At 45.5% G+C, this 25299-nt stretch overlaps 1 protein-coding gene across 3 annotated transcripts in view; it reads right to left on the minus strand.

The window, feature by feature from the left end:
• Positions 1–25299, minus strand: part of GRIA1 (glutamate ionotropic receptor AMPA type subunit 1) — a 132800-nt gene that overhangs the window by 56016 nt on the left and 51485 nt on the right. For 2 of the 3 annotated variants that reach the window (XM_009285812.2, XM_009285811.2), the window contains exons 3-5: positions 9738–9977; positions 8125–8309; positions 2910–2963 (exon numbers count right to left, since the gene is read on the minus strand). In XM_009285812.2, the coding sequence (XP_009284087.1) occupies positions 2910–2963; positions 8125–8309; positions 9738–9977 (479 nt within the window). The remainder of the gene's footprint in view (positions 1–2909; positions 2964–8124; positions 8310–9737; positions 9978–25299) is intronic. The other variant, XM_009285813.1, reaches the window with a different exon arrangement.

Here is a 25299-nt window from a genome sequence, read left to right on the forward strand (position 1 = left end):
CTTGTGCAAGGCACAGCCTGTGCCAGCCAGGGCTGGGAGCCTTATCTTCATACAGGATGAGAGTCCTAAGATCAGGACTGCATCAGTCAACACAGGGGACAAAAAATACCTCATCTGGAAATGTTCAGGCACTTGCAGTTTTTAGTTCTTAATTTATTCTCTTATGACCCAGTACTCCAGAATGAGCCACTTCCACAAAATTGGGCTGTTTTCCAGGCATGCGGGTGTGCACATGAAGTTATACGTGTGTGTGTGGGCAATGCATGCCCTGTCATCTTAGGACTTGTCTACAGGGGAAAATGTGGGGTGTTTAAGGTCTATCCACTACGTGTATGAGTCAGTGGGAATAAATTATAGCACGTTACACCCTCTGAAGGCTCTAATCCAGCAATGAGATGTCCTCAGAAGAGGGTAAAACCTACTGTAATCTCTTGGATCAGAGCATCCGCACTATGGTTTAACCCTGGCAGACGCCAACTTCCCACATTCTGCCAATCCCTTATAACCTCCCTGGCCATCCCCGCAGAGGGAGGTTTGCCGTCCTTCTTCACTGTAATAATGGTCTCAGGAACATGGGATCTTCACGGCCTTTTTGCTGTTCTCCTTGCAGAACCGACCAGCGAGTAGCTCTCGTGTAGGTGCAACACATCACAGAAACCGATTTGGTTTCTGGTGCCTGAACCTGCCCATGTGCATGGCAGAACCACAAAGTTTGTTCTGCCCTAGAAAGGGCCTTCTTAACCTTTTTTTTAAAATAGCTTCCCCATGTTGTCTGATTATCCCCTCCTCTTTTTTTTTTTTTTTAATATTCTTGATGATCTTAAAGGTCTTTTCCGACCTAAATGATTCTATGATCCTGTATGTGTAGATGTGGTGCTTAGGGACATGGTCTAGTGGTGGACTTGGCAGTGCTAGGTTAACGGTTGGACTTGATGATCTTAAAGGTCTTTCCAACCTAAATGATTCTATAATTCTTGTCTCTGGAGTTTGACTCTTGCAGTGCTGGGTTTTAAGGAGCAGGAAAAACCAAAGGAAAGAGCTTGAATTCCTTTCACTACCCTACATCTCCTCCCAAATCAAAGCTGCTTGAAAAGCCCAGCTAGTAACAGTGGTTTCTGGTGGTCCCATCAGACCCTGTGGGTCCCGGGGACCCGAAGCAGCCCCCTCTGAGCCGCGCCTGGGAGGCAAAATCTCCCTGCAGAGGGGCTGGGGAAATGAAAAGCCTTTTGTTCTGAGTTAATTATTTATAATCCATGTTGGCTGAGTATGCAGCCTGTTCCAGCCAGTGCTGACCTCTCAGCATTTGTGCAAAGGCTAAGAAAACAAATTAAATATGGGAAAAGTGTGCTTTCTCAGGCTGAAGGTGGGAGAAAGTGATATCGTAAGACAAATGTCCTTCATGACTCCAACACCTGAGTATTAGACCACCTCATGTCTGTAATTTATTTATCCTTATGAAATGGTGCAGGGAGAAGAAGTGATAGCATTCTCATTTAGCCTTCTGCATGGGTATATATAAAAGCGCACAGGCATGCACACTCCAGCTACTCCAGATAGCTTCCCTGCTTAACTTTAATGGACTTTCATAAACATCTGAGGACCAGGACCTGGGTTACAGCAAATAATAATTTTTTAAAAATGAGCAACTGAAGTTATTGGCTGCTCTACAGTTCGCGTATCTGCCCCTGCACAACGTAACATTTTTAACTTTGTAATTACATGGTAGGCAACCAGCACAGAAGTGCAGGGTCAGTGTCAGGGCATCGTGGGGTATGTGGCCATTTTTGTCTTGTAAATTATAGAGTTATCTTGGGACTGAGAGAAGGAGAATGGCAGCAACTGCTTGAGTAATTGGTAGTTTAAAGTTTAATTACCCTGGGCCTGATGTGCTGCTTCACAGACACAGCTGTGGGAGGGAAGAATGGCTCCAGACACCGCACGGACACAGCAGGTCCTGGGGGGAGCAGCCTCAGCCCCAGGCTGTGGACACCAGCCCGTCCTCTGCTGTGCATCGCCCCGGATGGATGGACACCTCTGGGGAGGAGAGGGTAGGAGCTCTGCTGCAGAAAACCTCCATATGCCCTATGGATTGAGGCTATTCCTCTCTCTTACCTCTTCCCAAACTTCCCTAGGCAGAGAAATTCTCCAGCCTCCTAGGAGAGGACAGCATATTGCTCCAGAAAGATGGCCCTGCTGCTGCCCAGCACAGCTCTGTCCTCAGGCAGTGCCTCCCTGCATTCAAGGGAGAATCCTTTCCTTAAAGAAATCTTTAAATCCAATTCATTCCTTAGAGCCATGACAGTCAGATTTAATTTAGCACCAAGTTACAGAATAGGTACATATTTTATTTTTACTGGAAGGTCAGAGGGCTCTTGGCTCACCATCATTAACAAGTCTGCCCTTAGTGGGGAGCAGTGCCCTGAGTGCCTCAGTGCCCTGAGAGAGCCTGCCTCTCAGGACAGCTGTGAAACACTTCACTTGGGAGACACACACTGAAGCAGACTTAAAACTAATTAGAAAATACAAGTTGTTAGCAATAGTCAACAACTTCTTGGTGGCTTGACTGAAACAAGCTGGGAGGGCAATACCAGGACCCCAGGTGCCCATGACATGCAAAAAAAATCATTATCACAACAAGCATTAAATTTCAGTTGGCTTAACTGGCTTTGAAAAGATGCAGACTGAATCTGGAGGCAAAAAAAAAAATAAATCTAGCAACCTTGGAGATACCCTGGAGATAATCTTGCTGGCTCAAGACAGAAAACACAAGGAGAACACTGCAAATGACTTCGGTATTTTTTCTACCCAAAAGGTGGATTAGAAAAAAGACTTCCAGCTCAGTAACTACAAGTATAGTGCTTTACGAAATCTGAGATACTAAAAAAAAAATGCCAAGGAGGGCAACTCACCAAATTTGCCAGAATGTAGTGGTACCCGTTCCCATTTTTTTCAAGCTTGATGATCTGCAAGATGAAAACCAAGGATATTTAGCAGACATCAACTAAGGAAGTAGAGCCTCTTTTATCTACCCTTCCTCCCCATTTTTCCCTGATGAGACTGTTTGGTTGAAGACAGGAAGACGTAGCAAAGGAAAAGTTCACAATATTGTTAGAGGAAGGACAGAACTTTCACACATGATATTTGAACAGCAAGTCTGAAATTAGACAGGACAAGATCCCCAGGCAGATTCCACAGGCAGGGAGAATAAACTACCTGAACCAACCTTTTTCCTACGGGCTCAGGGATAAAAACACAGTACTTTTTCTAAAAAAAGGTTAAATGAGATTTGTATTTCAGACATTAAAGGAACAAAGCGGGGAGCTGGGGTCCATTTGTCCTGTGAATGCAGCTGAAACACTGAGCAAGACTAGAGAGCTATTCTGCACATCCTCCCATCTAGAGTCCCTGCCGCAGACACCTACCTGGGTGAGATGTCAGGAGATTTAGACTATAGGGCAATTTTTCTCCTTTAGTGCATTGGGGTAGCTTCAAGCCACATCTTCAGAACAAAGCTGCCTGGGCAAGTCACTCATCAGAGGATTCCCCTTGCATGTTCATTGAGATTATTTATATCTTCATACTCATGGTGTCCCAATATATGCTCTTTGCCACTTACTCCTTTCTTCCCGATGCCTGTAGAGTTAGGTTTTTATTCTCTTTTATCAACACAATTGCTTATGGATCTGTAACATTTGAAAGTTTCTATGTTAGCTGGAAAAGTTTCCCTTGTCTAGGTAGAAAGGCACTATCTGTTGCAGGGTTGCCTGTGATTATGGGGGACAGGGTCATTGATCAGACGGTCCCTAGCTGTCTTTTTCTTCCTTGATTTAAAAAAATACAGAAAGAATACAGCTAAAAATGACATTATTCTTGCTGACTCTAGATTTCCACCAAAACTCCTCTCCACTGATTTCCAGCAGCACTGTCAAATTCTTACCAGGTGACTAGAGCCAGATACCATCTGCATGTGAGCCAATCCACATACAGAAAGAAGACAGTGAAAAAAAGGCCCAAACCAGCATGCCCTCAGAACCTGTAAAAACACAAGAATTGCCAGTTTCTGAGAGAGTCGTGCTGTTTCCATAAGGTTTCTTTGCTGGCAACACTACCTCTTATTTCCATTGTCGTATGAATTGATTCTGAATTACTGCCTGCATTGCCAACGCTCAGGCAAAATCTGCACGAACGGTAGTGAGGCCAGAAACATCCTCACAGCCAGAATGATAATAAAATGAGTGTTGTGTTGGATTTGACCAGAGATCGGTCTACCCAGGACTTCTCTCTGATACCAGGCTGGTAGCAGGTGTTTGAGAAGCATCAGACGAGGGCACACACAGACTGATCCTCCCCATGGGACAGCACTCCCAGATTATCATGAGCAGCCATTTAGGGATTTCCAAATGGATTATAAATGAGCTGACACTTGCTCTGTGCAATTGGTTCATCTGCCTTAGCCCTTCTGTGATGAAGTGCTCTTGTATGCACATTAAAACTCATCTGGTTCCCAGCATTAATGTGGGGGCGGCAATTAACTCCAATGCAGGCTTCATTTAGTAGCAGTTTCTTACACAACTAATGTCAGCTCCACCAGCTTCACTGCCCTGTGGTTCTCCCCACAGGATCCCTCAGTATGGCTTCTGCTGAGCAGTCTGGAGCTCTCAGAAAAAAACTCTGTATACCTAAGGTTATAAAGCTATATACTCTTATTATGGGTAGTTTTCTGAATATCTTCCATAGCCAGATCTGAGAAGCAAAACCAGACCCAACTTGTCCCCTTCCATTCATCAACTGAGACCGACCTTTGCAGTAAGTCCCAGACCTTGTGGGAGGAAGAAACATCTCTGGGGCACTGGGATGTCTAAGAATTACGATCAAATTCCTCATTTCTCCAGTATCAACAATAGCTGGCATTGGCTCCTTCTGCCCAAACTCTGTATACCTAGGTTATAAAGCTATATACTCTTATTATGGGTAGTTTTCTGAATATCTTCCATAGCCAGATCTGAGAAGCAAAACCAGACCCAACTTGTCCCCTTCCATTCATCAACTGAGACCGACCTTTGCAGTAAGTCCCAGACCTTGTGGGAGGAAGAAACATCTCTGGGGCACTGGGATGTCTAAGAATTACGATCAAATTCCTCATTTCTCCAGTATCAACAATAGCTGGCATTGGCTCCTTCTGCCCAAACTCTTCCTTTGTTATTTTATTAGGTGTCAGAGTCGATGAACCGGAGAGGGCTGCCATCCAGCTTTCCCTGAGCTGTTAATCTTGCAGACCATCCACCTGAATTATGAGGCTTGCTTCCTGTGTTTTACACAGTTATTTGTGATCTTAATTTATTTTAGAATGCTTGCTCAGTCCTAATGTGTCCGGACGGCGGTAGCAAGCTGAGGTTATAATAGCATTTATCACTTAGCCTGAACGTGGTGAGAGGCTGTGCTGGGCTGCATGCTGATAGCTCACTTGGGCCACCTAGGTTTCATTACCCACTTCTTAATGGGCCAGTTTGACATCTATTAGAGAGAAATCCTCTCAGAGTGAAACAGTGGCAAAGGAGAAATTCCCGTTATTCATTTTAATCAGAGACAAGGAAGAAACAATACAGGGCTTTGACGGAATACAACCCACTGCTTACTTATCCCATTAAGGCTGCACAGCGTGGCCCTGCGGATATCCTGCCCTGAACCAAGGCCTGGCTCATACACGACAGTTACCTCGGCAAAGATAAATCATGCCCTTGAGACATGACGCAGAGAAATCTCCAAGAAAGAAATCAGGTCATTTTCCCACATATCATTAACACATTGAGCACTGGCTCCTCTACAGCTATGGTTTCCAGAATGCGAGGACTGCCTTGTCGGAGTCAGTGGTGGTTATTTGTGTTATGTGTATGGGGTGGAAAGAAGAAATTAAAAGTGTGTGCAAGCACCAGTGTGTAAGTGTGAGGGACTGATGCTAAACAGCTATCCCCAGCTCTTCTGTTCACTGGGGAGCACAAATCCACAGCCACTGAAAGACAGAGACAGGTTTGTGAGGGAAGAAAAGTGCATTAAAATGTCCCTGAGAGGCTGAGGCAGCTCTTCGAACACTGCAAACACTCCAAGAGACAGGGCAAACAGAGCAGTGACATCCACGCAGAGGTTGCTGGTGCCATGAGCTGAGACAGTGGCCGCCAGCCCGAGTTTAAGTCCCAGCTGAATTTCACATGATAATGAGCCAAACACTATCTTTGACCCCTTCCAGTCATCTGCATGTTATGAAAGATCCAGCATGCCCTGCTTATGCTGGGATAACTGCTCTCAGAAATCCCTGTGGACTCAGAACAAGAAGTCAAACAAGGATAAAAATGGACTACACAGGTCTGAAAAAAGTTATTTACAGCCCCATCCCTAACAGAGGTGTTACTTCCTAGGCACAGACGTCTGTTGGAATTGCTCTGTCTTTAATGGATGTTTTTTACACATTGCAAAACAAATATAATCACAAGATCTGGGGGGGGGGTTTGTGTTCTTGCAAATAGCTTTACTTATATCTATGTTTAACTCTTGCTCCAGTTATGTGAAGAAGTTTGAAAGAAAGACTTATTTTCCTGTTTGTATTAAGAAAACTAGATAATATCTAACTATAGAACTTAACTTTCTGTTAGACAAACCAGGCTTAAAAAACCAACATCATTAACCCTAGAAATCTGATATACCCTATAGGAAAGCTTGCAGAAAAGGCAAATTCACTGCCTAGGTCCTGTAAAAAATTTTGTTCAACTGCAGCTACTCTGTGGTCAGAGAGAAGACTTTACCCTCCAGAATAATCTGGTCTCTCCTTCATGAGTATGATCTTTACTTTGAGGCTAAAACCTGCTACCTGCTTTGTTATTATATATAATGGAGTAGCCCCCAGAGACATCCAACAAGGATGGATTGTGCTCATCATTGAGATGTGCGGCTGGTGAAATGGCAGTCCTTGCCCCAGACAGCGAGCAGCTGAAGTGTGAGACAGGAGGTGACAGGTAGCTTAGACAAAGCGACGTGTGAAGCACGAGGTAAGAGTGAGCTGGATATAAGAAGTACAATAGCGTGAGTCACAGTGCACCGGCTGCGTGGCACTGTGGGGCCCTTTCTAAGCCACGTGGGACAGGAGTCCCAGCTGTGGGGAAAGCCTTGGCTGTAGGAGTGAGGGAGAAAGAAATTAAGGCTGGAGTTGAAGAGGGGACACAAGTGTGGCCTAAGACCTGTCCAGAAGCTTGCATTGGTCTCCTGTCCACAGAAGTCCATATTCAGGACTTAGGGAAAGCATTAAGGGAGGCATGGAGGAAAGAAGATGGGGAAAATTTGGGTCTGCACTACTGGGCGACCTATCTAGATTGAGGATGAGTGAGGCAGGGCACACAACCTAGCTGCTGAGTCCTCTGTTGCATATCTCATCTGCTTTGTGGCCATGAGTTGACAAAAGAGCCAGGAGATGGCTGGGAATGAACCAGTCTCTCTTGCTGCAAGGCATGAGAGGATCTGGAAAAATTTGATCCTGCTACAGCCTGGATGCCCTAAGAGGATGCTGAGCTCCGGCCTGATATGGAGACGGTGCTCCTGAGGACACTACAGTTGTACCATAAAGCTTCTCCATCTCTGTCCTGCTGGCAGTGGTTGTGAGAATTTGGTGCAGCACATGGTGGCTGGAGGACTAGGAGTCTGGCAGTGCCGATTCACACCTCCGCCCTAACTCACAGGAGGTGGGAAAACCAGAGAAAAACTCAGCAGAATAAGGAAGTGCCACATCTTGTGCACGCTGCTTGGAAGAATTAGCACAAAACAAACTTGTTGGGGAGTAAGGGGGTGTAAAGGGCCCTCAGAGGAATCAAAAAAGTAGGGAACATGGAGCAGCAGAGCTCACTCAGAATGAATACATGGGAGCTCCTAGTATTTATACGGCTTTATAGTTTCCACAATAACACAATGGAGAAATACCTGCAAGCTCAGCAGCCTGCTGCAATACACACACACCACATCCAATGAGAGCTGCAATGAGACATGGATCAGACAAGAATGGGGAGGAGAACTTCTCCAGGAGAAACAACCCTTCCTGTTCTGCATGCAAGACCCCTCCCAGAAGACCCGCACCAACACAACCTTGCTAAGGATGATGTTCAGCCGCTCAGATTCACAGTCCACCACCACCAGCCTTTCCTTCTTCTTCTCCAGCTCCTGGAAAAGCATGCGGTAGCCCTCTTCTGTTGTCGTTAGGATGTTGACAGCTGTCACCTGCCAGTTCTTCTCGGCTGCGGTGTCCAGCACTTTCTGTAGGACTGACAACCCTGCAATGGGAAGAGGGGGGGAAGAGGACAGTAGGGGGAGAACCAGGTTTTAGTTGTGCAATGGCATCTTTCCATCCTCCTGACAGCCTATGTACCTGCCTCAAGCAGGGCTGGATACAGCATTGCAAAAGTGCAGCAGAACTACAGAGAACAGCTAATAGTCTAGCATCTTACCCAAACACAGCTGGGCTAGAATTAATGACTCCTGCTTTTTCTGTCCTAGGACAGGAAAATAGGATGATTCCAGGCCTAGTTTTCCTTTGTAATCGGCAGATCAGTCTCGTTGATCAGGCCCTGCTGTGGGATTCAGATAAGAGCTCTAATCCCTGTCTTCTTGTCTGTCACTACCCAACTCACTCGATTTCTTTGGGCCATAGTTCCCTTCTCATCTTTGATCTGTTTAGGCTCTATGCTCCTAGGGTTAGGAACACACTCCGCAATCACAATACACAATCATATTCAGTGTCCCTGTCTCTCTCGGCAGCATCTCATCAGAAAACTTCATTATTTTTAAAAGGATCTTGCCTAAATTACATGCACAGCCTTCCAGAAGAGATATATATATACTCAGCACTGCTCTGGGGTCCTGCCTACTGCAGTACTTTTGGAATATTCAGAGTGCCCGTGCCTCGTGACAACAGAAAGCAGGGTGGGATGCTTTTACACCTTCTCCTTGTCTCTTAAGGTCATCCTGTCCCTACAAGGGCTAATGATAACTTCCAGGACAGACCTGTGAATCACCCTTAACTCTGCGCTGTCCTCCACAAGTCCATTTTGCTCTCGGCCTCCAAGCCTGGAGCTTTAAAGGCATCTGAGAGCTGGGGAAACTGAATCTCAGAGCAATGAGCTCACTAGCCCTGTTCACGGTTTAGAAAGTTAGATAATACTTTCCAAGAACCCAACGAAGGTTTTTGTTATTTTATATAGACAACTAACACTCACTAACACAGGAAACCTGGAGTTTTCCAAGCTACCTGTCAGAAACACACACATGTATCACAACTGGATGTGGGCCCAGGTGAGACCTGAGAAGCTGTCGGTTCACATTTATAAACGTGGGACTTGGTGGCCTTGAGTTCGACAGACCTATTCAATATGGGACCTATTCAATATAAACAATTTCCCCATTTGAAACTCAAACCTCTTACACATTAAATATTTCCCTCATGTTGATGGGGTTCAGACCTGACCCTATGAACACAGACATACTGGGTCAGGCTAATGCTTCATCTAAATCAATGCCCACCTTCAGCAGTAATGAATATTTAGAAAAGGAATAGAGAACAGGTAAGGCATAGGGTGACCCTTCCTTTAACCACCCTCTCAGCCTTCAGCAACCCACAGTAAGAGGACTCACTGAGGCAAAGACTCCACCTAGACCACTACGCCTAATTGCCTGGTAACCCTTCCCATGTACTTGTGACTTACCCCGGTCAGCATCATAAATGTACACAAACTTCTGCCAGCTGTAGTGCTCGATGACACTGATGAGGGCATCCTGGAGCTCTGGGCGAAGCTGGAGAACAAACTGGTTGGACGTTTCGACGGGGAAGCTTGGTGTTATGAAGCAGACATGGAGAGCCCCACAGAAAGACGTGAGCATGTTAACGGTCCTCCTCTCGTAAAATCCAAAGATGGCATAGACGCCCTTGGAGAACTGCGAGCAGACTGGAGGAGCAGAGAGAAAGGTCGTGAGGGCAGGATGACAAGGAGGTTTCTCAGGGAAGTCACCGAAATAAACCTTTTCCCTGGGATAAGCTGTAGGGTCTCTGGACTAGATCACTTTCCTCGAGGCCTGTGGGTTGGTGAACGCAACCTGTGAAAAACAGGGCTTGTGGCCATGGGGTGCTCTGCCCTTGATCTCCACAGACCTGCTTTACTTTTGATAGGCAGAAGGGACACAGGAGAGTGAATTCAGTATCCTCAGGGCTTTGCTGAAGATTTTGCTTCTTCTGGGATAAAATGTGTTGTCTGAACAAGGGAACCCCTCAGCAGAAAAGCACAGCGGCTCACCAAGACCTGTCTCCTTGGGATGGCAACTGTCTGGCCCCTGGAGCTGTTTTACTATGGGGGAGAAAGGCTGCAGCTAGTGCTTGCTATTGCAGCCCCAGATGCATTCAAGGAGCAGAAGGAAAGCATTTGCATGACAGCACAGCCCTTTGCGGCCAATGACTCCAGGAGGAAATCATGGGTTTGACCTCAGAAACTGAAACCATGCTGAGAGGGCATCTCAGCAAAGGTTCACCTAGGTTCAATACACTCGTAGCACAGCTACAGGGAGGTTTGTCCCCGGGCACGAGCTGCTGGCACTGAGGTTGGAGCCTCTGACACCAGGGGTGCGTTGGTACTTGGGTACACCTGCGTGGCAATTTCTGGTTTCTTCACAAAGCCGTGGTGGGGAAGACTGTGGGCCCAGTCAGGTAGTGGTGGTGGCCTGGAAGGTCTCCATGACTAAGCTCTGAGGGTGCACACTGAGTTCTCTGGCAGATATTTGTGTCTGATCCCAGCAGCTGGCACTGTGCTGCGCAGGGAGGGCTCTCTTGGGTTGGAACCCTTCTTGGGAGAGCACTTAATGAGATCGTGGGAGTTGCTGGAAAAATGCCTCAGGATCTCAGTGAGGCAGAGAGCATTCACACTTTGGGTTGTAAAACTTAACCCCCAAGACAGTCAGACTCATTTAATATCACCCCTGTTTATGGCACATCCCAAGTTATCATCAATAAATCTCAAGACGGAGGTGGTGGCAGTGACAGCGTTTTCCTTGTGTCAGAACTCCTGGCACTAGTGTCTCCTCCCGTTGTCACTCTGACTCTGAAGACCTTTGGCTGTGACATTTATACTGACTCAACACTTCACACATCACTTGCCAGCCCCCTGCCCCCAGAGTGCAGGGTGAGAAGTTGGATGTGACATTTTGGGGTCCCCCTGGCAAGCACTCTGCACTGTTTGGGAATCCCTTGACCTGGCTTCTGCCAGTAGCCACCAGCACCGAACCTTCTGCACGTGGCTGGAGACAGGCTCCTAAACATGAGCTTGCTTCATCCTTAGCTGGGCTCCATCCAAGCTCTGTCCCTCCAGCAGGAACCAGAAGTCATCCCCGGCTGGCTTACAGCCATCCTGGATAAGATTACCTTGTTCCTCACTTCTCTACTGCCAGCATCAAATACTCAGAGGAAGAGCAAGAAATCCTGCTTCCCACTATGCAAAGTGAGTCCCTGCTCCCATTTCATCTCCAGAATGAAGCAACCAGATTTTTGAAATGGCGCAGAGTGTCAAGAGCTGAGAACTGAATCTCATGACACTGGTGAGAATTTTTCCTTCCTCTTGGAGTTGAGCCCAGGTTTTGGGCATCCCAGCCCAGCAGTTTGTCCTCTTTTCACCACTCAGAGTCTGTGATCTCACATACCTCAGCACCCTCCTTCCCCAAGGGAATTTGTATTTCTGCGGGGCAGGGACTTCTCGCAAAGCCCAAACCATGACGGAAATAAAACCCTCTTTATTTTCACAGCAGCGTCTCTCTTTGCAATCAGCAATTGTGTCTGTATCAGCTGGAGTCACTGCCCTTATCATGAGACTGACACATTCAGGAAGAAAAGTAGCAGACACAGATAGAAATAGTCTGAACATCATTTCCATGTGACTGGACCAGTGGGTCTAATGAACAGTGTGATACACCATATGTGAGAGATCAGAACATGATCTCTGGAGACCCAGGCTTCAGGCTCACCGAATGATTAAAGCGACATTCTCGCGGCAGCTGAAAAATCCAGCACAATTAATAATCCAGACAATAAACTTAGCTGGCTTATTTTGTTTTAGGCAAGCCATGGCTTCCTTGAATTTTATTTTCTATTTGAAATGAATCTATTATTTTTTAGATTTCTTTTTTTTAACTCTGTGGCTCAGTCACGCTCAGGCAGCCCTCCTACACTGTTCTGAGACACTCATCAATCCCAGCATTTGAAACAGATTGCACCAAAGACGACTGGGAGAACGAACAGTCTTTATCATTAGTAAGTTTGGAAAGAACCCTAGCTCGCTTTGTACTTTCAGACTAAGAGGGGCCATGGACAAGGCAGATAATTTGGAAAAATAAAAGACTTGTTGAGGGTTATCACCCAAAGAACAACAAAGAAACTGTCGTGTCAATTAATCTGGAAAAATGAAAAGCGTGAGAACTGCACCCACCTTTCTGGGACTGAACTTAGCATAATGCAAAAGCGATGGCTGCAAAATTATTTAAATCTCAGAGCTATTTTAAATTACAGATGTTCCAAATGAATTTACCCAGCAAAACTAAGAAGTTATTTGCCATTCATTTAATACACTAAGTGATAGCTGGAATTTCTTTATATTTGCTTTAATGGTTTTATTAAGCAAATTTATTAACAATTGTATTCTCATTTGATTGCTCTGCAACTTCCTAATAACATACTATTAAGAATTGTAAACCTTAACTAGAGGAAGCAAATATTTTAAACTCTTTCTGTTTTTCTAGTGGGGAGGAAGCTTATCAGTTCCTCAGCAGCCACTAGCCTCTGACTGATGCTTTTCTAAAAAGATTATGAAACATAAAAGGGTTAAAGATCATGCTGGAATAGAGGGTCCAAGAAGTTGAGCTCTTCTGGTCAGTTGGCTGGTTTTAACATCACACTTTGCAAGCTTCGTGCCAACTACCTGTTAACAGCTAGATGGCCACAGACTGGCTTTTCCTACAGAAGAGAGTTGCAGTCAACCTGGTAATTAGCTCTAGCAGTTGAATTTGGACAGTTCAGCCTCTGAAGCTCATTCCTGCAGGTGGGAAACTGGGTGAAATGCACCAGCATAAATGTCTGCATATCCAAGGATGTGAGCATGAGTGAAGAGTGTTCACGTGGATGCAAATGCAGACATTTGTGGTAGTTTGCATGTGCTATTCTTGGCCTCTGGGCAGCACAAAGGGAAAGGACAGAGAACACCTATTCTGGGCTGTAACTATGCTATTATCTCACAATGAATTTGTAATTAATTACAGAAAAGTTTTCCTCTAAACAAACCCTCAGAAAATATAGTTCATAATGATTGATAACCATGGCAACTACTACCGTATTCACCCTGATCAGTCTTGCATAATTGATCAGGTTGGGACTTCTGGCTGGGACATTCCCAGTGTGTGCTGCACCAAGCACGACAGACATCCCATATCCCTTCTTCTCCAGGCACAGGATCTCTCACTGAGGCTCCCTAGTGCCATTCTACCAATAAAATTAAGTAAAAGCAGAGGTATTAACTTGATTGTCACCTGGTTACACTGGAAAGACAACCCAGCGACAACCATCTGTTCTTTGAACACAACTCCGCAGCGCCTGTTGCAGCCAGGTGAGGTGAGAGTTCCTCAGACTGTTCTAAAAACACTTCTAACTTACAGTAAAAATCAAAATAGCTTTGTAAATTAGTTAAAAAGTGACTGATGTGGTAGAGCAAGCAGGAAGAGGCCTCCCCTTTCCCTCCGTGGAAAGGTAGTCATTGTGGAGTTGTTGTGTCCTTGAATTCAGATGAGGAAAAAGCATGCGTGCTTCACTCATGCTTGAAATCCCCAGAGTCGAGGATTTCTAGTCCTGCAATTTATCTCAAGTTTCTCTTCTCATATGGAAATATTCAAGGTAAAGCATTTAAATCGGGGAGAGGAAACACTGATTTTATTGAAAGCACATGCAGGATAGGACACCTACTTGGCAGCTGAAGAGAGGCAGCTCTGGCCACCTTTGCAAATGCTTCCAAGAAAAAGAAAAATACATGTCCACAATTTTAAATTGCACCTTTTCTCTGCAGAAGAGAAAAACAAAAGAGATGTTTCAAGTCTATAAAAATTCCTGGGAGACTTTTTTTGGCTAAAGCTCTCAACCAGACACAGAGAGAGTAGATGCACAAGACTGATTTCTGCATTTAGGAGGGCCAGAGATATTTTGGAACTGGAGGTTTGAGCTGATCCATGTGAAAGGCAGATGTCAGATATAACAGATATCTCATTTGGGTTTTGGTAAAAGCAGAAGGGAAACCAAAAAGTTTCTCTCAGAAATGGTCACCACAAAGAGGGGCTGAAACAGTCTCAGCATTTGAGGGAAGAAGAAGGGCAAATGAGCTGCACAGAAGGATGGGAATGAGAATTTGGTCTCCAGGAGTGAAAATGGTGCAATTCTGCTGAGAATCTGCAAACAGGACTGCAAAAAGGGAACTGCTCCCCACAGACACAGCTGGAGAAGAAGTCTGGTAGGAGATCCTGGCAACTGCTCATCTGCCATTTCCTTTAGAAGCAGAATTTTCACCATTTCACTGAGTTTAAGACTAGAAGGGGACATTAGATCATTTCTACTGACTTTTTGTATCTCATGGACCATTAAGTTTCACCCAGCTACCCCTGGAGAGAGCCAATAATATGGTTTAGTCGACTCTCGGGAGACTCAACTGCTGACTGCCTCTGCCAGAGAAGAGAAGTAACAGAGACAGTGCTAATACCCAAAGCCACAAGAGCAGTAAAAACCTGATTAAATGAAATATCCCCAGATGTTCCTCACAAACGGCTCATGTTCTCTGTTGCAGAAAGAGACAAAAAACCCAGATGGTCCCTGCCGGATCTCAGAGACCTTCATGACCCTGGAGGATGTCATATCTGAGGAGCATCTAGGAGGAAAGACACCGCACCCTCTCCAGGAAAGCCATTCCTACAATGCTGAGCTGCAGATGTTGTGAGGATTTTGAGCAAACTACTCTTTATAGCCCAAGCAGGCAGGGAAAGAAAAAGGCAATCTGGAAATGTAGATTCCAAGATAAGAAGAAATCTTTGAAACCACCCAATCCAGCACACAGTGCACTTACTCCAGAAACCAAATTAACAAATACCTTTTAAAAATTGCAAGAGGAGTGTGGCCAGACTTTGAGTGTAATAGAATAGTCAGCTCAGTCTACTGTCCTCTGTAAGCTATTAAAGACTAGCCCTGCAATGCCTGCAGCCCCAATATCAATGTGGCATGTTCTTCATCTGCCCAAACCTCCTGAGACACAGAACGAAAACCCTCACTTGCAGCAAAATGTACTCATTGACAACAGTGGTGTCAAGGAGCAGTTCCCACATGCTTTTCTTTGCTCACTTGGAGTATATGTGTGCACATGTGGGAAAGAGGAGGGGGGATGTGCATGCATAATTTATTTTTAGCGTGCCCTGCCTGGAGGCGACCCTCACACAGTGATGGAGAACCTGACATCAGGTTGGCAAAGCCGGTGGAATTTTGATGAAAGAGCACTAGTGTCTGCTTCAATTAGGATCAGCTCGGCTTTCCTCCCAAATGTTTGTCCTCACAGTTCTCCAGTGTGGCGTAGGTGCCAGAGCGCATCTCTTCAGCACATCCCAACGACAGCATGTTCCCACAGATTTTTCTAGCAGGGGAAAGCCAAGATTCTACACTCCCCCATTGCTCCACGCATGTATTTAGCCGACAGCAGACATGTCCCATATATTTGATCAACCGCTAATCAGGCTGATGTGATATCACAAGAAATATATGTTTCTCTTTCAAATATATAAAAGACACAGAAGTGTGCTCCCTTCCATCATTTTCCTGCACTGCTGCTCTGACCATCTTGGAAGCTGGAAAGTAGTGTTGATTTTTACACCAAGATCTGCTTTCCTTCCCTCATATTTAAACAATAATCTGTGACTGCGAGCTGCTCATAACGGTTTATACTGATAGCTTCAATTTTTTTAGTTAAGTTCGCCTGCCTGACAAATAAGTCTTAGTTTGCCTGGCTGACAAATGATAAGTTTTCCTTGAGATGAAATTGGATTTGGGATACTTCCTTCTTGCATGCTGTTGACTTTAAGGAAACAGAAATAGCATGGTGCTTTTGTCAACAAAAATTAACAGCATGGACTCTCAATCATTTAAGTGCATTTCCGAATTACAATCATGGTGGTGGAAGATATGGCCATGGGAAGTTGACTTTAACCTCTCTGTCAAAGGGACCTGTTGAAAATCATAGTTCTTCCACTTGTGTACTTCACATCTTGAAACCTCTTTTTCTTTTGCTGCTAGAGTCTTCAAATATCATTCTTATCCAGTGTACAAAATGGAAGAGAAAATTGAAATATCAAGAGCCTTAACAGGGTCGCTGAGCTTGCTGAAAAAAGGAAAGAAGGAAAAACAAGATGTTTTACAAGACTTTCCCTGTTTGCTTTGCTTGTTTTTAAATATATCGTTACTTTGGGGATTGTTAAGATTTTGTTGAATCATATAAAACTAAGAAATATCTTGAGGGGTTTCCAGTCAATACTCAAACTATTTCTGAGTAATGGTGGCACTTTTAATGGGAATTAGGTGCAAATCCCCTACATGAAACACCCTGAGATCATGAGCATCTTTTAACAGGTCCTGGATGAGAACCCAGAGGAGATGTGGGCATGTATCTGCTGAGACCTGGGACTTCTGGGGTCACAGACTTGGATGTCCCCTTAAATAAAATGTCAGTTGACAGCTGTATTTTCTGGGTAGCCTTCAAATGATGGCTAACCCATGGAAAGAGAACAGAGACACCACTGGAAAGGACATGATGCCCATCTCAAGCAGCATTCAGACTTCGCAAAAGCGCATTCCTTCTGTGGTTAGAATTAGGTTATTATTCTAATAGGGACAGGTTGACCAATGAGGGTCCTGTGGCTAACAGTTCAGATTATGTGTAAAGGGAAACAGGTCCAGTGCCACCTCTGTTTCAGGTTTGTTATCTAATCATGACTTGGATCTTTGCTTATGAGGTGGAGAAAGGCGACTGCCTTTCTCTGAGCCCCATCTGTTCCAGTCCCTTGGGTCAGAGACTGTCTCTTGCTCCATGCTCATATAGACCTAAAATAAGACTGTATTCTGAGCTTGAAGCACTGATGCCATGCTCTCAAGCTGTGTAAGGTTCTTGCTATCTGCTGCCTTCATCTCTCCAGTGTCCCATACCAGAGCCACAGCTTTTCCACAGCACTCCCTGCTTTCATAATTTTTTTAAAACAGAAAAGACATGCAGAAGGGCTTTGGTGCCTGGAAACAATTCTGCATTTTTCAGCCCTAATAGAGGATCTGACCTTTCCACCTTGCCTCATTTTTAAAATGGGAGTCTTTAAAAAAAAATTATCTTTTCCTACATGCCAGTCTGGCTCATTTCTGGGGTACAGCTAGCTGTCAAACCATGGCAAGCAAACCCATTTGGGATACAGTCTTCTGACATCCTTTTATGGCACATTATATCATTAAAAATCATCATATTTAGTTAATGAAAAGTACATCTCCTGCTCCTGGAGCCCAGGGATGGCCCACCTTGTGGCTCTTGAGCCTTGCATGGATTTTGAGCAGTTTGATGTTGACAGATGTGCCAGAACTGTCTTACACTGTCAGCAAGGCTGCGCTGGCAGCAGGGCTGCTGGGCCGTCCAGCTTTATGTTGTGTCCAGAAAGAAGCAAGCAGAAGACGCTGGCCATGCTGGGTTGCCTTGGAGCAGCAGAAGCTCTACAGAACCAGCTACTATCTCCTGCTCACAACCCTCACCTCGAGCTCCCCTGCAGCTCCCCTAGAAGGAGGGGGTGATGCCTCATAGGGCCCCCAGCCGCAGATGGATGTTGCTATGGGTCCCGGAAGACCAGCTATCCCTGCTCTCACCTAATCTCCTACAATGAAATAGAAAACCAAAAATTTGTCCTCATTGAACTCTCCATGTCTGAAGCAGAGTCATAAATATTAAAGCAAGATTACTACAAATGAAAACGTGACAGTGATATTATAAAAGGAGGCGAGGGATGAGGGTTGAATCAATTTTGCTTTTGCTGCTTTATTAGACGGCCTTTTGTATTATATTTGTCCTTCTGCAGATAGTGCTGTACTAGGAAAACTAAGTACCATATCACAGTGTAGCTTTCTGCTGGGGATCATGAACAACAACGGAGGAAAAGAACAAAGCACCAAAACCACAGCATGTTAATACGGTACATAGCACGCTGCTCTTAGGTCAGCACAACATTTAATTCTGGGCTGTAGGAGCTGAATTATTAAAACAGAGTAAAAAGAGAGGAGTGAGGGGTGGGAGGGGGGAAGATAAGCAGTAGCAGAAAGCAAATGTGTCAGGTAAAGAAGAGCTCATTGCAGATGAAATGCATTTTGTCTTTAATAGCTTCTTTTCTTTCCCTAATACATTGTATCTGTTCACAGCAGTTTTTCTAGACATTAAAGCCTGCGACTGTCTTCAGTGCAAGCATCAGGTTCTGATGGGGATTTTGTAAGTGCTTGTCTTGAAACTGGTTGCAGGTCACAATGCAAAAACCAGACTATGGACTTTCCCTGGAAAAGTTGTTCCAACATTAATGTTACTTCCATTGGAGAAGGAGGGTGTTAATGTCTACCTCAACAACGCCTTTCTTAATCTTCATCCCGATAATTACAATTTTGGTCCCATGTCCCCCTGCTTCATAAAACATGTGCATAGATATTCCCAAATTTTCGCTAGTCTTTGCTTTTGCAGATGTGCCAGTTTGGAAGCCAAACTGACATCTCAGTCTCTGATGTGTTCCCTGTGGCATTCCTGAGACTCATGTTGTTGCCTTCAAACTCTGATGCCACAATCCCTGTGGCATTCCTGAGACTCATGTTGTTGCCTTCAATTGAGAAAACAGTATTTTGGTAAATTTTCTCAGCTGTGTTGTTTCTGGGGGTTTTTTAGGATTATTTTGTGCTCATAATAATGTCTCTGTTAGCCCTTCCCTGAAGTCTGCTCCAGGCATGGAGTTCAGTTATGATATATATACTTCTTCTTCCAGGTTTGTAATGAAGGTAGTAATTAAGACCATTTTTAGCTGCAGCTCTGTATCAGCCTCTCTCCCTGCTCCATCAGCTCCATCAGCTCAATACCTTTTAATTTTCCATCACAATCCTACCTTGTGAGGCTTTGGCTATTAGTAATCTACAGCATTACAGTCTTTTGGGCCACTGAATTCCATGCTGCAAATTACAGCATCAGGACCAAATTTTGTGATTTGGCAGGCATCTGAAGAACAAACTAACTTTCAACATGGTTATTTCCATGCAGAGACATGACAATGCGTTTATCAGCAAGATGGGCAGTCAGAACAGCTGTACTTCGAGAGCAGGTCTGAGTAGGAAGGTCTCATCCGGTGACCAGTGACAGCAGGAGAGTGGGTGGCCCAGCAGACCTCCTCCAGTCCTGGGCCTACACATGGTATTTTCTGTGCCTGCTTTGGGATCTCAGCCAACACTTGGAAGTGCTGAGGTCTGAGCTGCATACAAAGCTCCCCTTTCTGCTCCTAGCAGTTCTCACGGTGGCTTTAAACATTTCCCTTCCCAGACACTGAGCTTTCACTAGCAAGATACATGACACGTACTGAAAGCATATGCCTGTTTGAGAGTGACAAGTCACACACAGCGGTTCGGATCACAGCACCTAGACAACTATATATACACCAACGCTCTCACATCAACGATGATGTGGTCTCATGCCCTGAGCCTGCTTCTCCCCATGCAGCAGGAGGTGAGCACATATAATCCCTTCTCCTTTCTCCCTGCCTCTATTTTTTTTTTCCACTCCTGCTTCTAAATTTCCAACTTTTAATTGTTTTGTGCTACAGTGCGTAAAACCTTATCCTTGCATGCCACTGAACTAACACAACTAATTTTAAGGCTTTCTTGATAACAGACTGGAAATTAACAACTTCATTTATTAACACTCCACCTTTTTCTATTCAAAGCAGACAAAGAACCTGACAAAACACACACACATGCATGCACACCCTCTGCAATGAGCCCTCCATCGTCCCAAACACTTCCTGGGCGTATATTTATACTCAGGTGCAAACACTGGGTTTCTTGGTCTCAGGGGTCAGACCCCTAATGCTCTTCAGGCTACATGGTCAGCTTCAGCCAGGCAAAGCAGGTGTTAAACTCTGTAAAGTCAGATTGAGCATGGTCCTGGTGTGCCCAGCTTTTAATCCCTGCTTTGGATCTATATGAGAAGAGACCTTTATATTTCCTTAAACGCTGACTCCCTTTCCTGATAGTGATTTTTTAAATTGACAAGAAAAAACCCTAAACAACCCCTTTTTTAAACTCCAGGGGTGTGTTTCCTTCAAAGAAACATAGGGGTATACCATATCCCCTACACCTATGTAGGATGCGTGGGCATTATTATTAATTCTAATTGGCTCAGAATTACACTTATCCGGTTATCCCCCACACATGGGTACCTGCTATAGATGCAACCATCACTCTGCATGTGTTTGTAGGATGCCTGGCACAATGCTACGAGGCCTCTGTGAGGTACTGTAATGTATACGTAGCAATAAAGCAAGCCACTGAATAGCCTCCTCGGAGTAGAGAACTACCTTCCCAGCAGAGAGGAGAGAAACGATACAGCTGGCTCACCACAGAAAGTAAAACAAAGGATAAGGAAGGACCTAAATGGAGAGGCAGGAGAATTTTCCCTAACCCGATTGATCTTTTTGGTAGTGATGTTGTCTTGTGTGTGCTCAACCTTAAAATATCTACCATTCTAGGAGGGAGGCTGGCTGATGCAGGCTGTCAGAGGGCACAGAGGATGTTTCCCTCTCATGGTAAGCTACTGTTGGCCTTTCTGACATTATTTGACTCCCTACTCATTTAAAAATAAAAGTCAGCAGACAAAAAGCACAGGGTACATTGTGTGGGGAAAGCACCACCAAGCTCACCCCTCCACAGCAATACAGTCTCATTGGTCTGGGCAAAGAAGGAAGAACTTGCACTTATCCAGGACAAAGCATTCTTCTTCAAACAAAACCTCTCACATACAGGACAGAGCATTTTGTCCTTGGGGGCTTGAAGTGGGAAGCAGTACTTAAACCCACCAGCTGTCTGACACACTATTTATAAACATTCATGTTTTCTATAAATTTTCAAGGCTACATTACAGGTATCTGCTGAGCTAGCAAGGCAGATGCTCCAAAACCTACATGTGCCACTGCTGTTCCAAAACTGCCATCTTTTCTGCAATCACTGGAGCCATTAGTCTTCTGAAAAGAGGAGCAGCAAAGGTACAAACCCAGTAAACTATACTCAGCATGCAAGTGTTAAGCCTCTAGAGCACAACCCTTTTGTGCTACCCAGTTGTATATTGTATTCTCCTAAGGTCTGTGAAAGCCGAATGGTTTTGAAACCCCATTTAACACCTCAGCAAGGGCTGAGTTAGATGCGGAATGACAAGATCCTTTGACATCTGAGAGTGCTGGCTTTTGTGGGCTTAAGTGCCTCCCTTGGTGGTTCTTTGCTATAGTAATTTCTTGTAGGGTTTTTATTTTTTCTTTTCACATTAATTTTCCATTCCATTGTGCTCATAGCTTTCTTCAGGCCTACTTAATGTCAGGGGGAATATTACCATTTCTTCCCTGTCATTAGAACAGCTTTAATCCTGTCTGCATTGTGAGGGCAATAAATGATAATAGCTACCGCATTTTTATTTCTGCAGTGCCTCTGAGCACCAGGTTTTTTGAAAAATCCCAAACAAACAAGTTTAAGCTTAGGATCTTTTAAACCCTGTGGGAGACTGTGTTGTCTGGGGAGCAGAAACGCAGAACTGCGACAGATGGCGAGATCTGGACCTATGGTTTGCAATTTTATGGTCTCTGGTGAAACTTCTGTGCGAATAGCTCGTTGTGGGTGGTGGAACAAACAGTTTACATGAAGTGCATCTAGCTAGCGTGCCCAGATGGAGCTTCTACGGAGAGGTGATACTTGTTAAACAGGTGCTGCAAGCAGCTGTAGAGGGCAGCTTCCCTCTCGCAGGAGGTGAAGGCATCCGTCCTGCTGAGCAGTGCAAACAGTGGGGATGGGGGAACTCCACTCTCTGCCCCGCCGCTCCAACAAACCTGTGGACAGACCTGGAGACCCTGTGTGAATGTGACCCAAAATACCAAAAATACAACCCAGGAGCTGGCTACATAGCAAGACCTTCACTGGAAATAAAGTGGAATTTGTGATTTTCCTAAAAAAATCTTGTGTAAAATCTGTCATTTTACCAGCATGACGGAGGGGGCTTTTACAGCTACAGTCTTCTCCTGAACCTGCACTTGGATCTATAAAAATTGTCTCCCATAACAAGGTGGTCCCATGTAGAAATGAACCTCCCAGGACCAAGGAAAGGACCAAGAGGTGGGAGAAGCTGCAAAGCACATCACCAATTGTATAAAGTCACCTTGGATGCACACCTTTTGCCTAAAACACCCGTGGGCAAAGAATTCCCATTAATGTGAGTGGCAGGCGGCATCAAATTCTCAGACACAAAGCATTATAATAGTGTTTTCTAGAGAGACAATAACTTTGGGAAAGGCTTTTCTACTAGGTGTTTCCCTTGCAGAGCTTCACGTGTTCACAGTAAAGATTTATGCTAGTGAATAATACTGTCACCTTCTCTGCACAGAGGCCAGCGGAGATACCAGGAGCATCTCAGTTATCTTGAACAGCCTGCACTGCCAACAGGACTGAGAAAATAGTCTGGAAAAATGGGACGTGTGCCTTAGGGAGAAGAATGTAGGAGCATCCTTAACATTAGGAAAACACTGAGATCTCTTCCGGACATGCCTAGTTACATGCAAACACCTTCTCTACCAATTTCCATTCTGTGAGAATTTTTAAGCTCCTGAAGAAAGAGACTCTCTAGTGAGCTGCAGAGAGCAAGAGAGATCATGTAAAACATTCTGCATAAATGCAAATTGCGGGGAGGCCAGCCAGAGCACAGGAAGGGAAGTTGTTAGAAACTGGGGGTCATTCATCATTCGGGAGCAGTGACACCGCACATACAGATGCAGCTTCTGTCTCAAGCAGATACTCGGTGTAAACCAAAGACTATGATATGATTTAGGCAGCTACTGAGAAAACCCCACTGCTTCTCAGCAGAAACTTTACCTGTAAAATATTACTTAGAATAACAGCAGCAGACTGGATGCTGCTTTGTACCACTTTTCACAAGCATCAGGGAGACTCCTTCACCGTACACCAGATGTTGTTCAAGCCTTCTGTTGACATTGCAGGGAGATGCCTCTGATGAAATACATTTGTCCATGAAATCAGAATCACTGGCCACCCTGGGTGAGGCAGGCCTTGGACAGAGAGATACCAGGAGCACCAGGTTTTCAAGGAGTGGAAACAGTCCTTGGATTTAACAAATATTGTGCAAGACAACCGAGCCATGGAGAGCTTCACACATCAGGTGTTAGATTTGTTTCCCACAAGGAAAACTGGGGAAACTATGCTGTGTAATGGACTCTAACGGTACATCTAAAGTGAGCACATGGATGGCTAAAGGTATAATTAACCTAATTAAGGCACCATTTATTCCAGAAGGCTCCAAGGAGAAAGGCAGGTGGAACTGCCATCTACAAGAGAAGGTTGCCAGGGCAGAGGCTGCTGCCGCCAGTGGGCAAAACCACAATAAAGACTTGGTCTGGAAGGAACAAGGCAAAAAGAAACATCCCTGGGGCAGATTCCTCTGTCTCTTGGTGTGCACAAGAAGGCAGGGGTGCAACGTAAAAACCTGTGATTTACACCTCTGGGATTGTTCTAGCTAAACCAGTGAGGGCTGTGATTTTCTTCTTTCTCTACTGCAACCCACTTTAGGTGCTGAATGTGGCAGAGAGGAGAGTCTAGCCTTCACTTTGAGTTCCTGACCCTCCTGTTAGAGAAAAGATTAATTTCCCTGTGAGAGAAATTATTTTTGGCTGCCTATATTTAACATGGCAGTGAACATCTGCAGTCATATTTCCTAGGCATTTGTTGTGATCATTCCCCTGCACTGCTAGTCCTGACAGTAGAGTGGTGTCAGCTGAGAGCCTTAGTAGAATTTCCAAAATGTGCTTAAATGACTTAGTTGACTACCACGTCTCCTTAAAGAAGAGAAGTTGGAATGATCTGAAGGTGATTTGGGATCTAGGCACACCGTTCCACAGCAGAGCAGAGGATCACGGTGTACAGGGGGGTTTCCTGAGCTGGGGAAACCCCAGGGGAGCACAGGGACCTGCCTGAGGGCGGCTGACAAGGCATGGGCAGGGCCAGGAGTAATGGCAGCCACCCCCCACTCCCACAAAAGGCAGCCCGGCACAGAGGGCATGGTGCAGCAGTTCCCGTGGGAGGGTGCGCAGGGAGGGCGCCTCTTCGAAGGAGGGGCATTCCACTGGCCGAGTGGGAGACTTGAAGTACACGTAACCCAGCAACTGGGCCCCATTCTGTGACCGTCTGCACAGGTCAAGGGCACTCATCCTAGCTGATCCTCAAGGCCGAATAGTGGGCACTCGTCTGAGAGCAAAGGCTGCAGCTCCGGCTGGGGGGTCTGCACCATCTACCCCAACAGTGGCCGATGCCTCCACCCAGAAGGAGCTGCTGAAGGGAGAGGCTGCAGTGCAGACCTCAGGCTGCAGGGAGTGCCTAGACCTCTCTCCTGGGGCAGGGACAGGCGGCAGAGCTGCCTGCAAGGGGCGCCCAGGTGGAGGACCTCCTGCAGCAGGTGGCTGAGCTGCAGGAGGCGGTGAGAAGGCTGCGTAACATCAGGGAGGTGGAGGAGGAGTTAGATAGCTGGTTCCAAGCACAGTCTGCAATGGACCTACAGCCCACGGCCAAACAGCCCAAAACTCCCCCACCGGCACACACAGAAGGGAGGGGGGCCAATAATGCAGAAGAATGGACGGTTGCAATGGTAAGGACCAGCAGGAGGAAGAGACTTCCCCCGAAGCCTGAGGTGCCCTTGCAGAACCGCTTCATCGCTCTGCAGACTGAAGAGGAAAGACCTGTCACACCAGGAGAGACACTGAAGCTAAGTAAGGCAGCCTGATCTGGTCCCCATGTAACAACCAGCGCCACTAAGAAAAGGCGACGGGTGATAGTAGTAGGCGACTCTCTTCTGAGAGGTCCAGAGATGCCCATTTGCCAACCGGACGCACTCTCTAGAGAGG

This window comes from Aptenodytes forsteri, unplaced genomic scaffold (genome assembly GCF_000699145.1).
Source record: "Aptenodytes forsteri isolate BGI_AS27 unplaced genomic scaffold, ASM69914v1 Scaffold54, whole genome shotgun sequence".
Lineage (NCBI taxonomy): Eukaryota > Metazoa > Chordata > Aves > Sphenisciformes > Spheniscidae > Aptenodytes > Aptenodytes forsteri.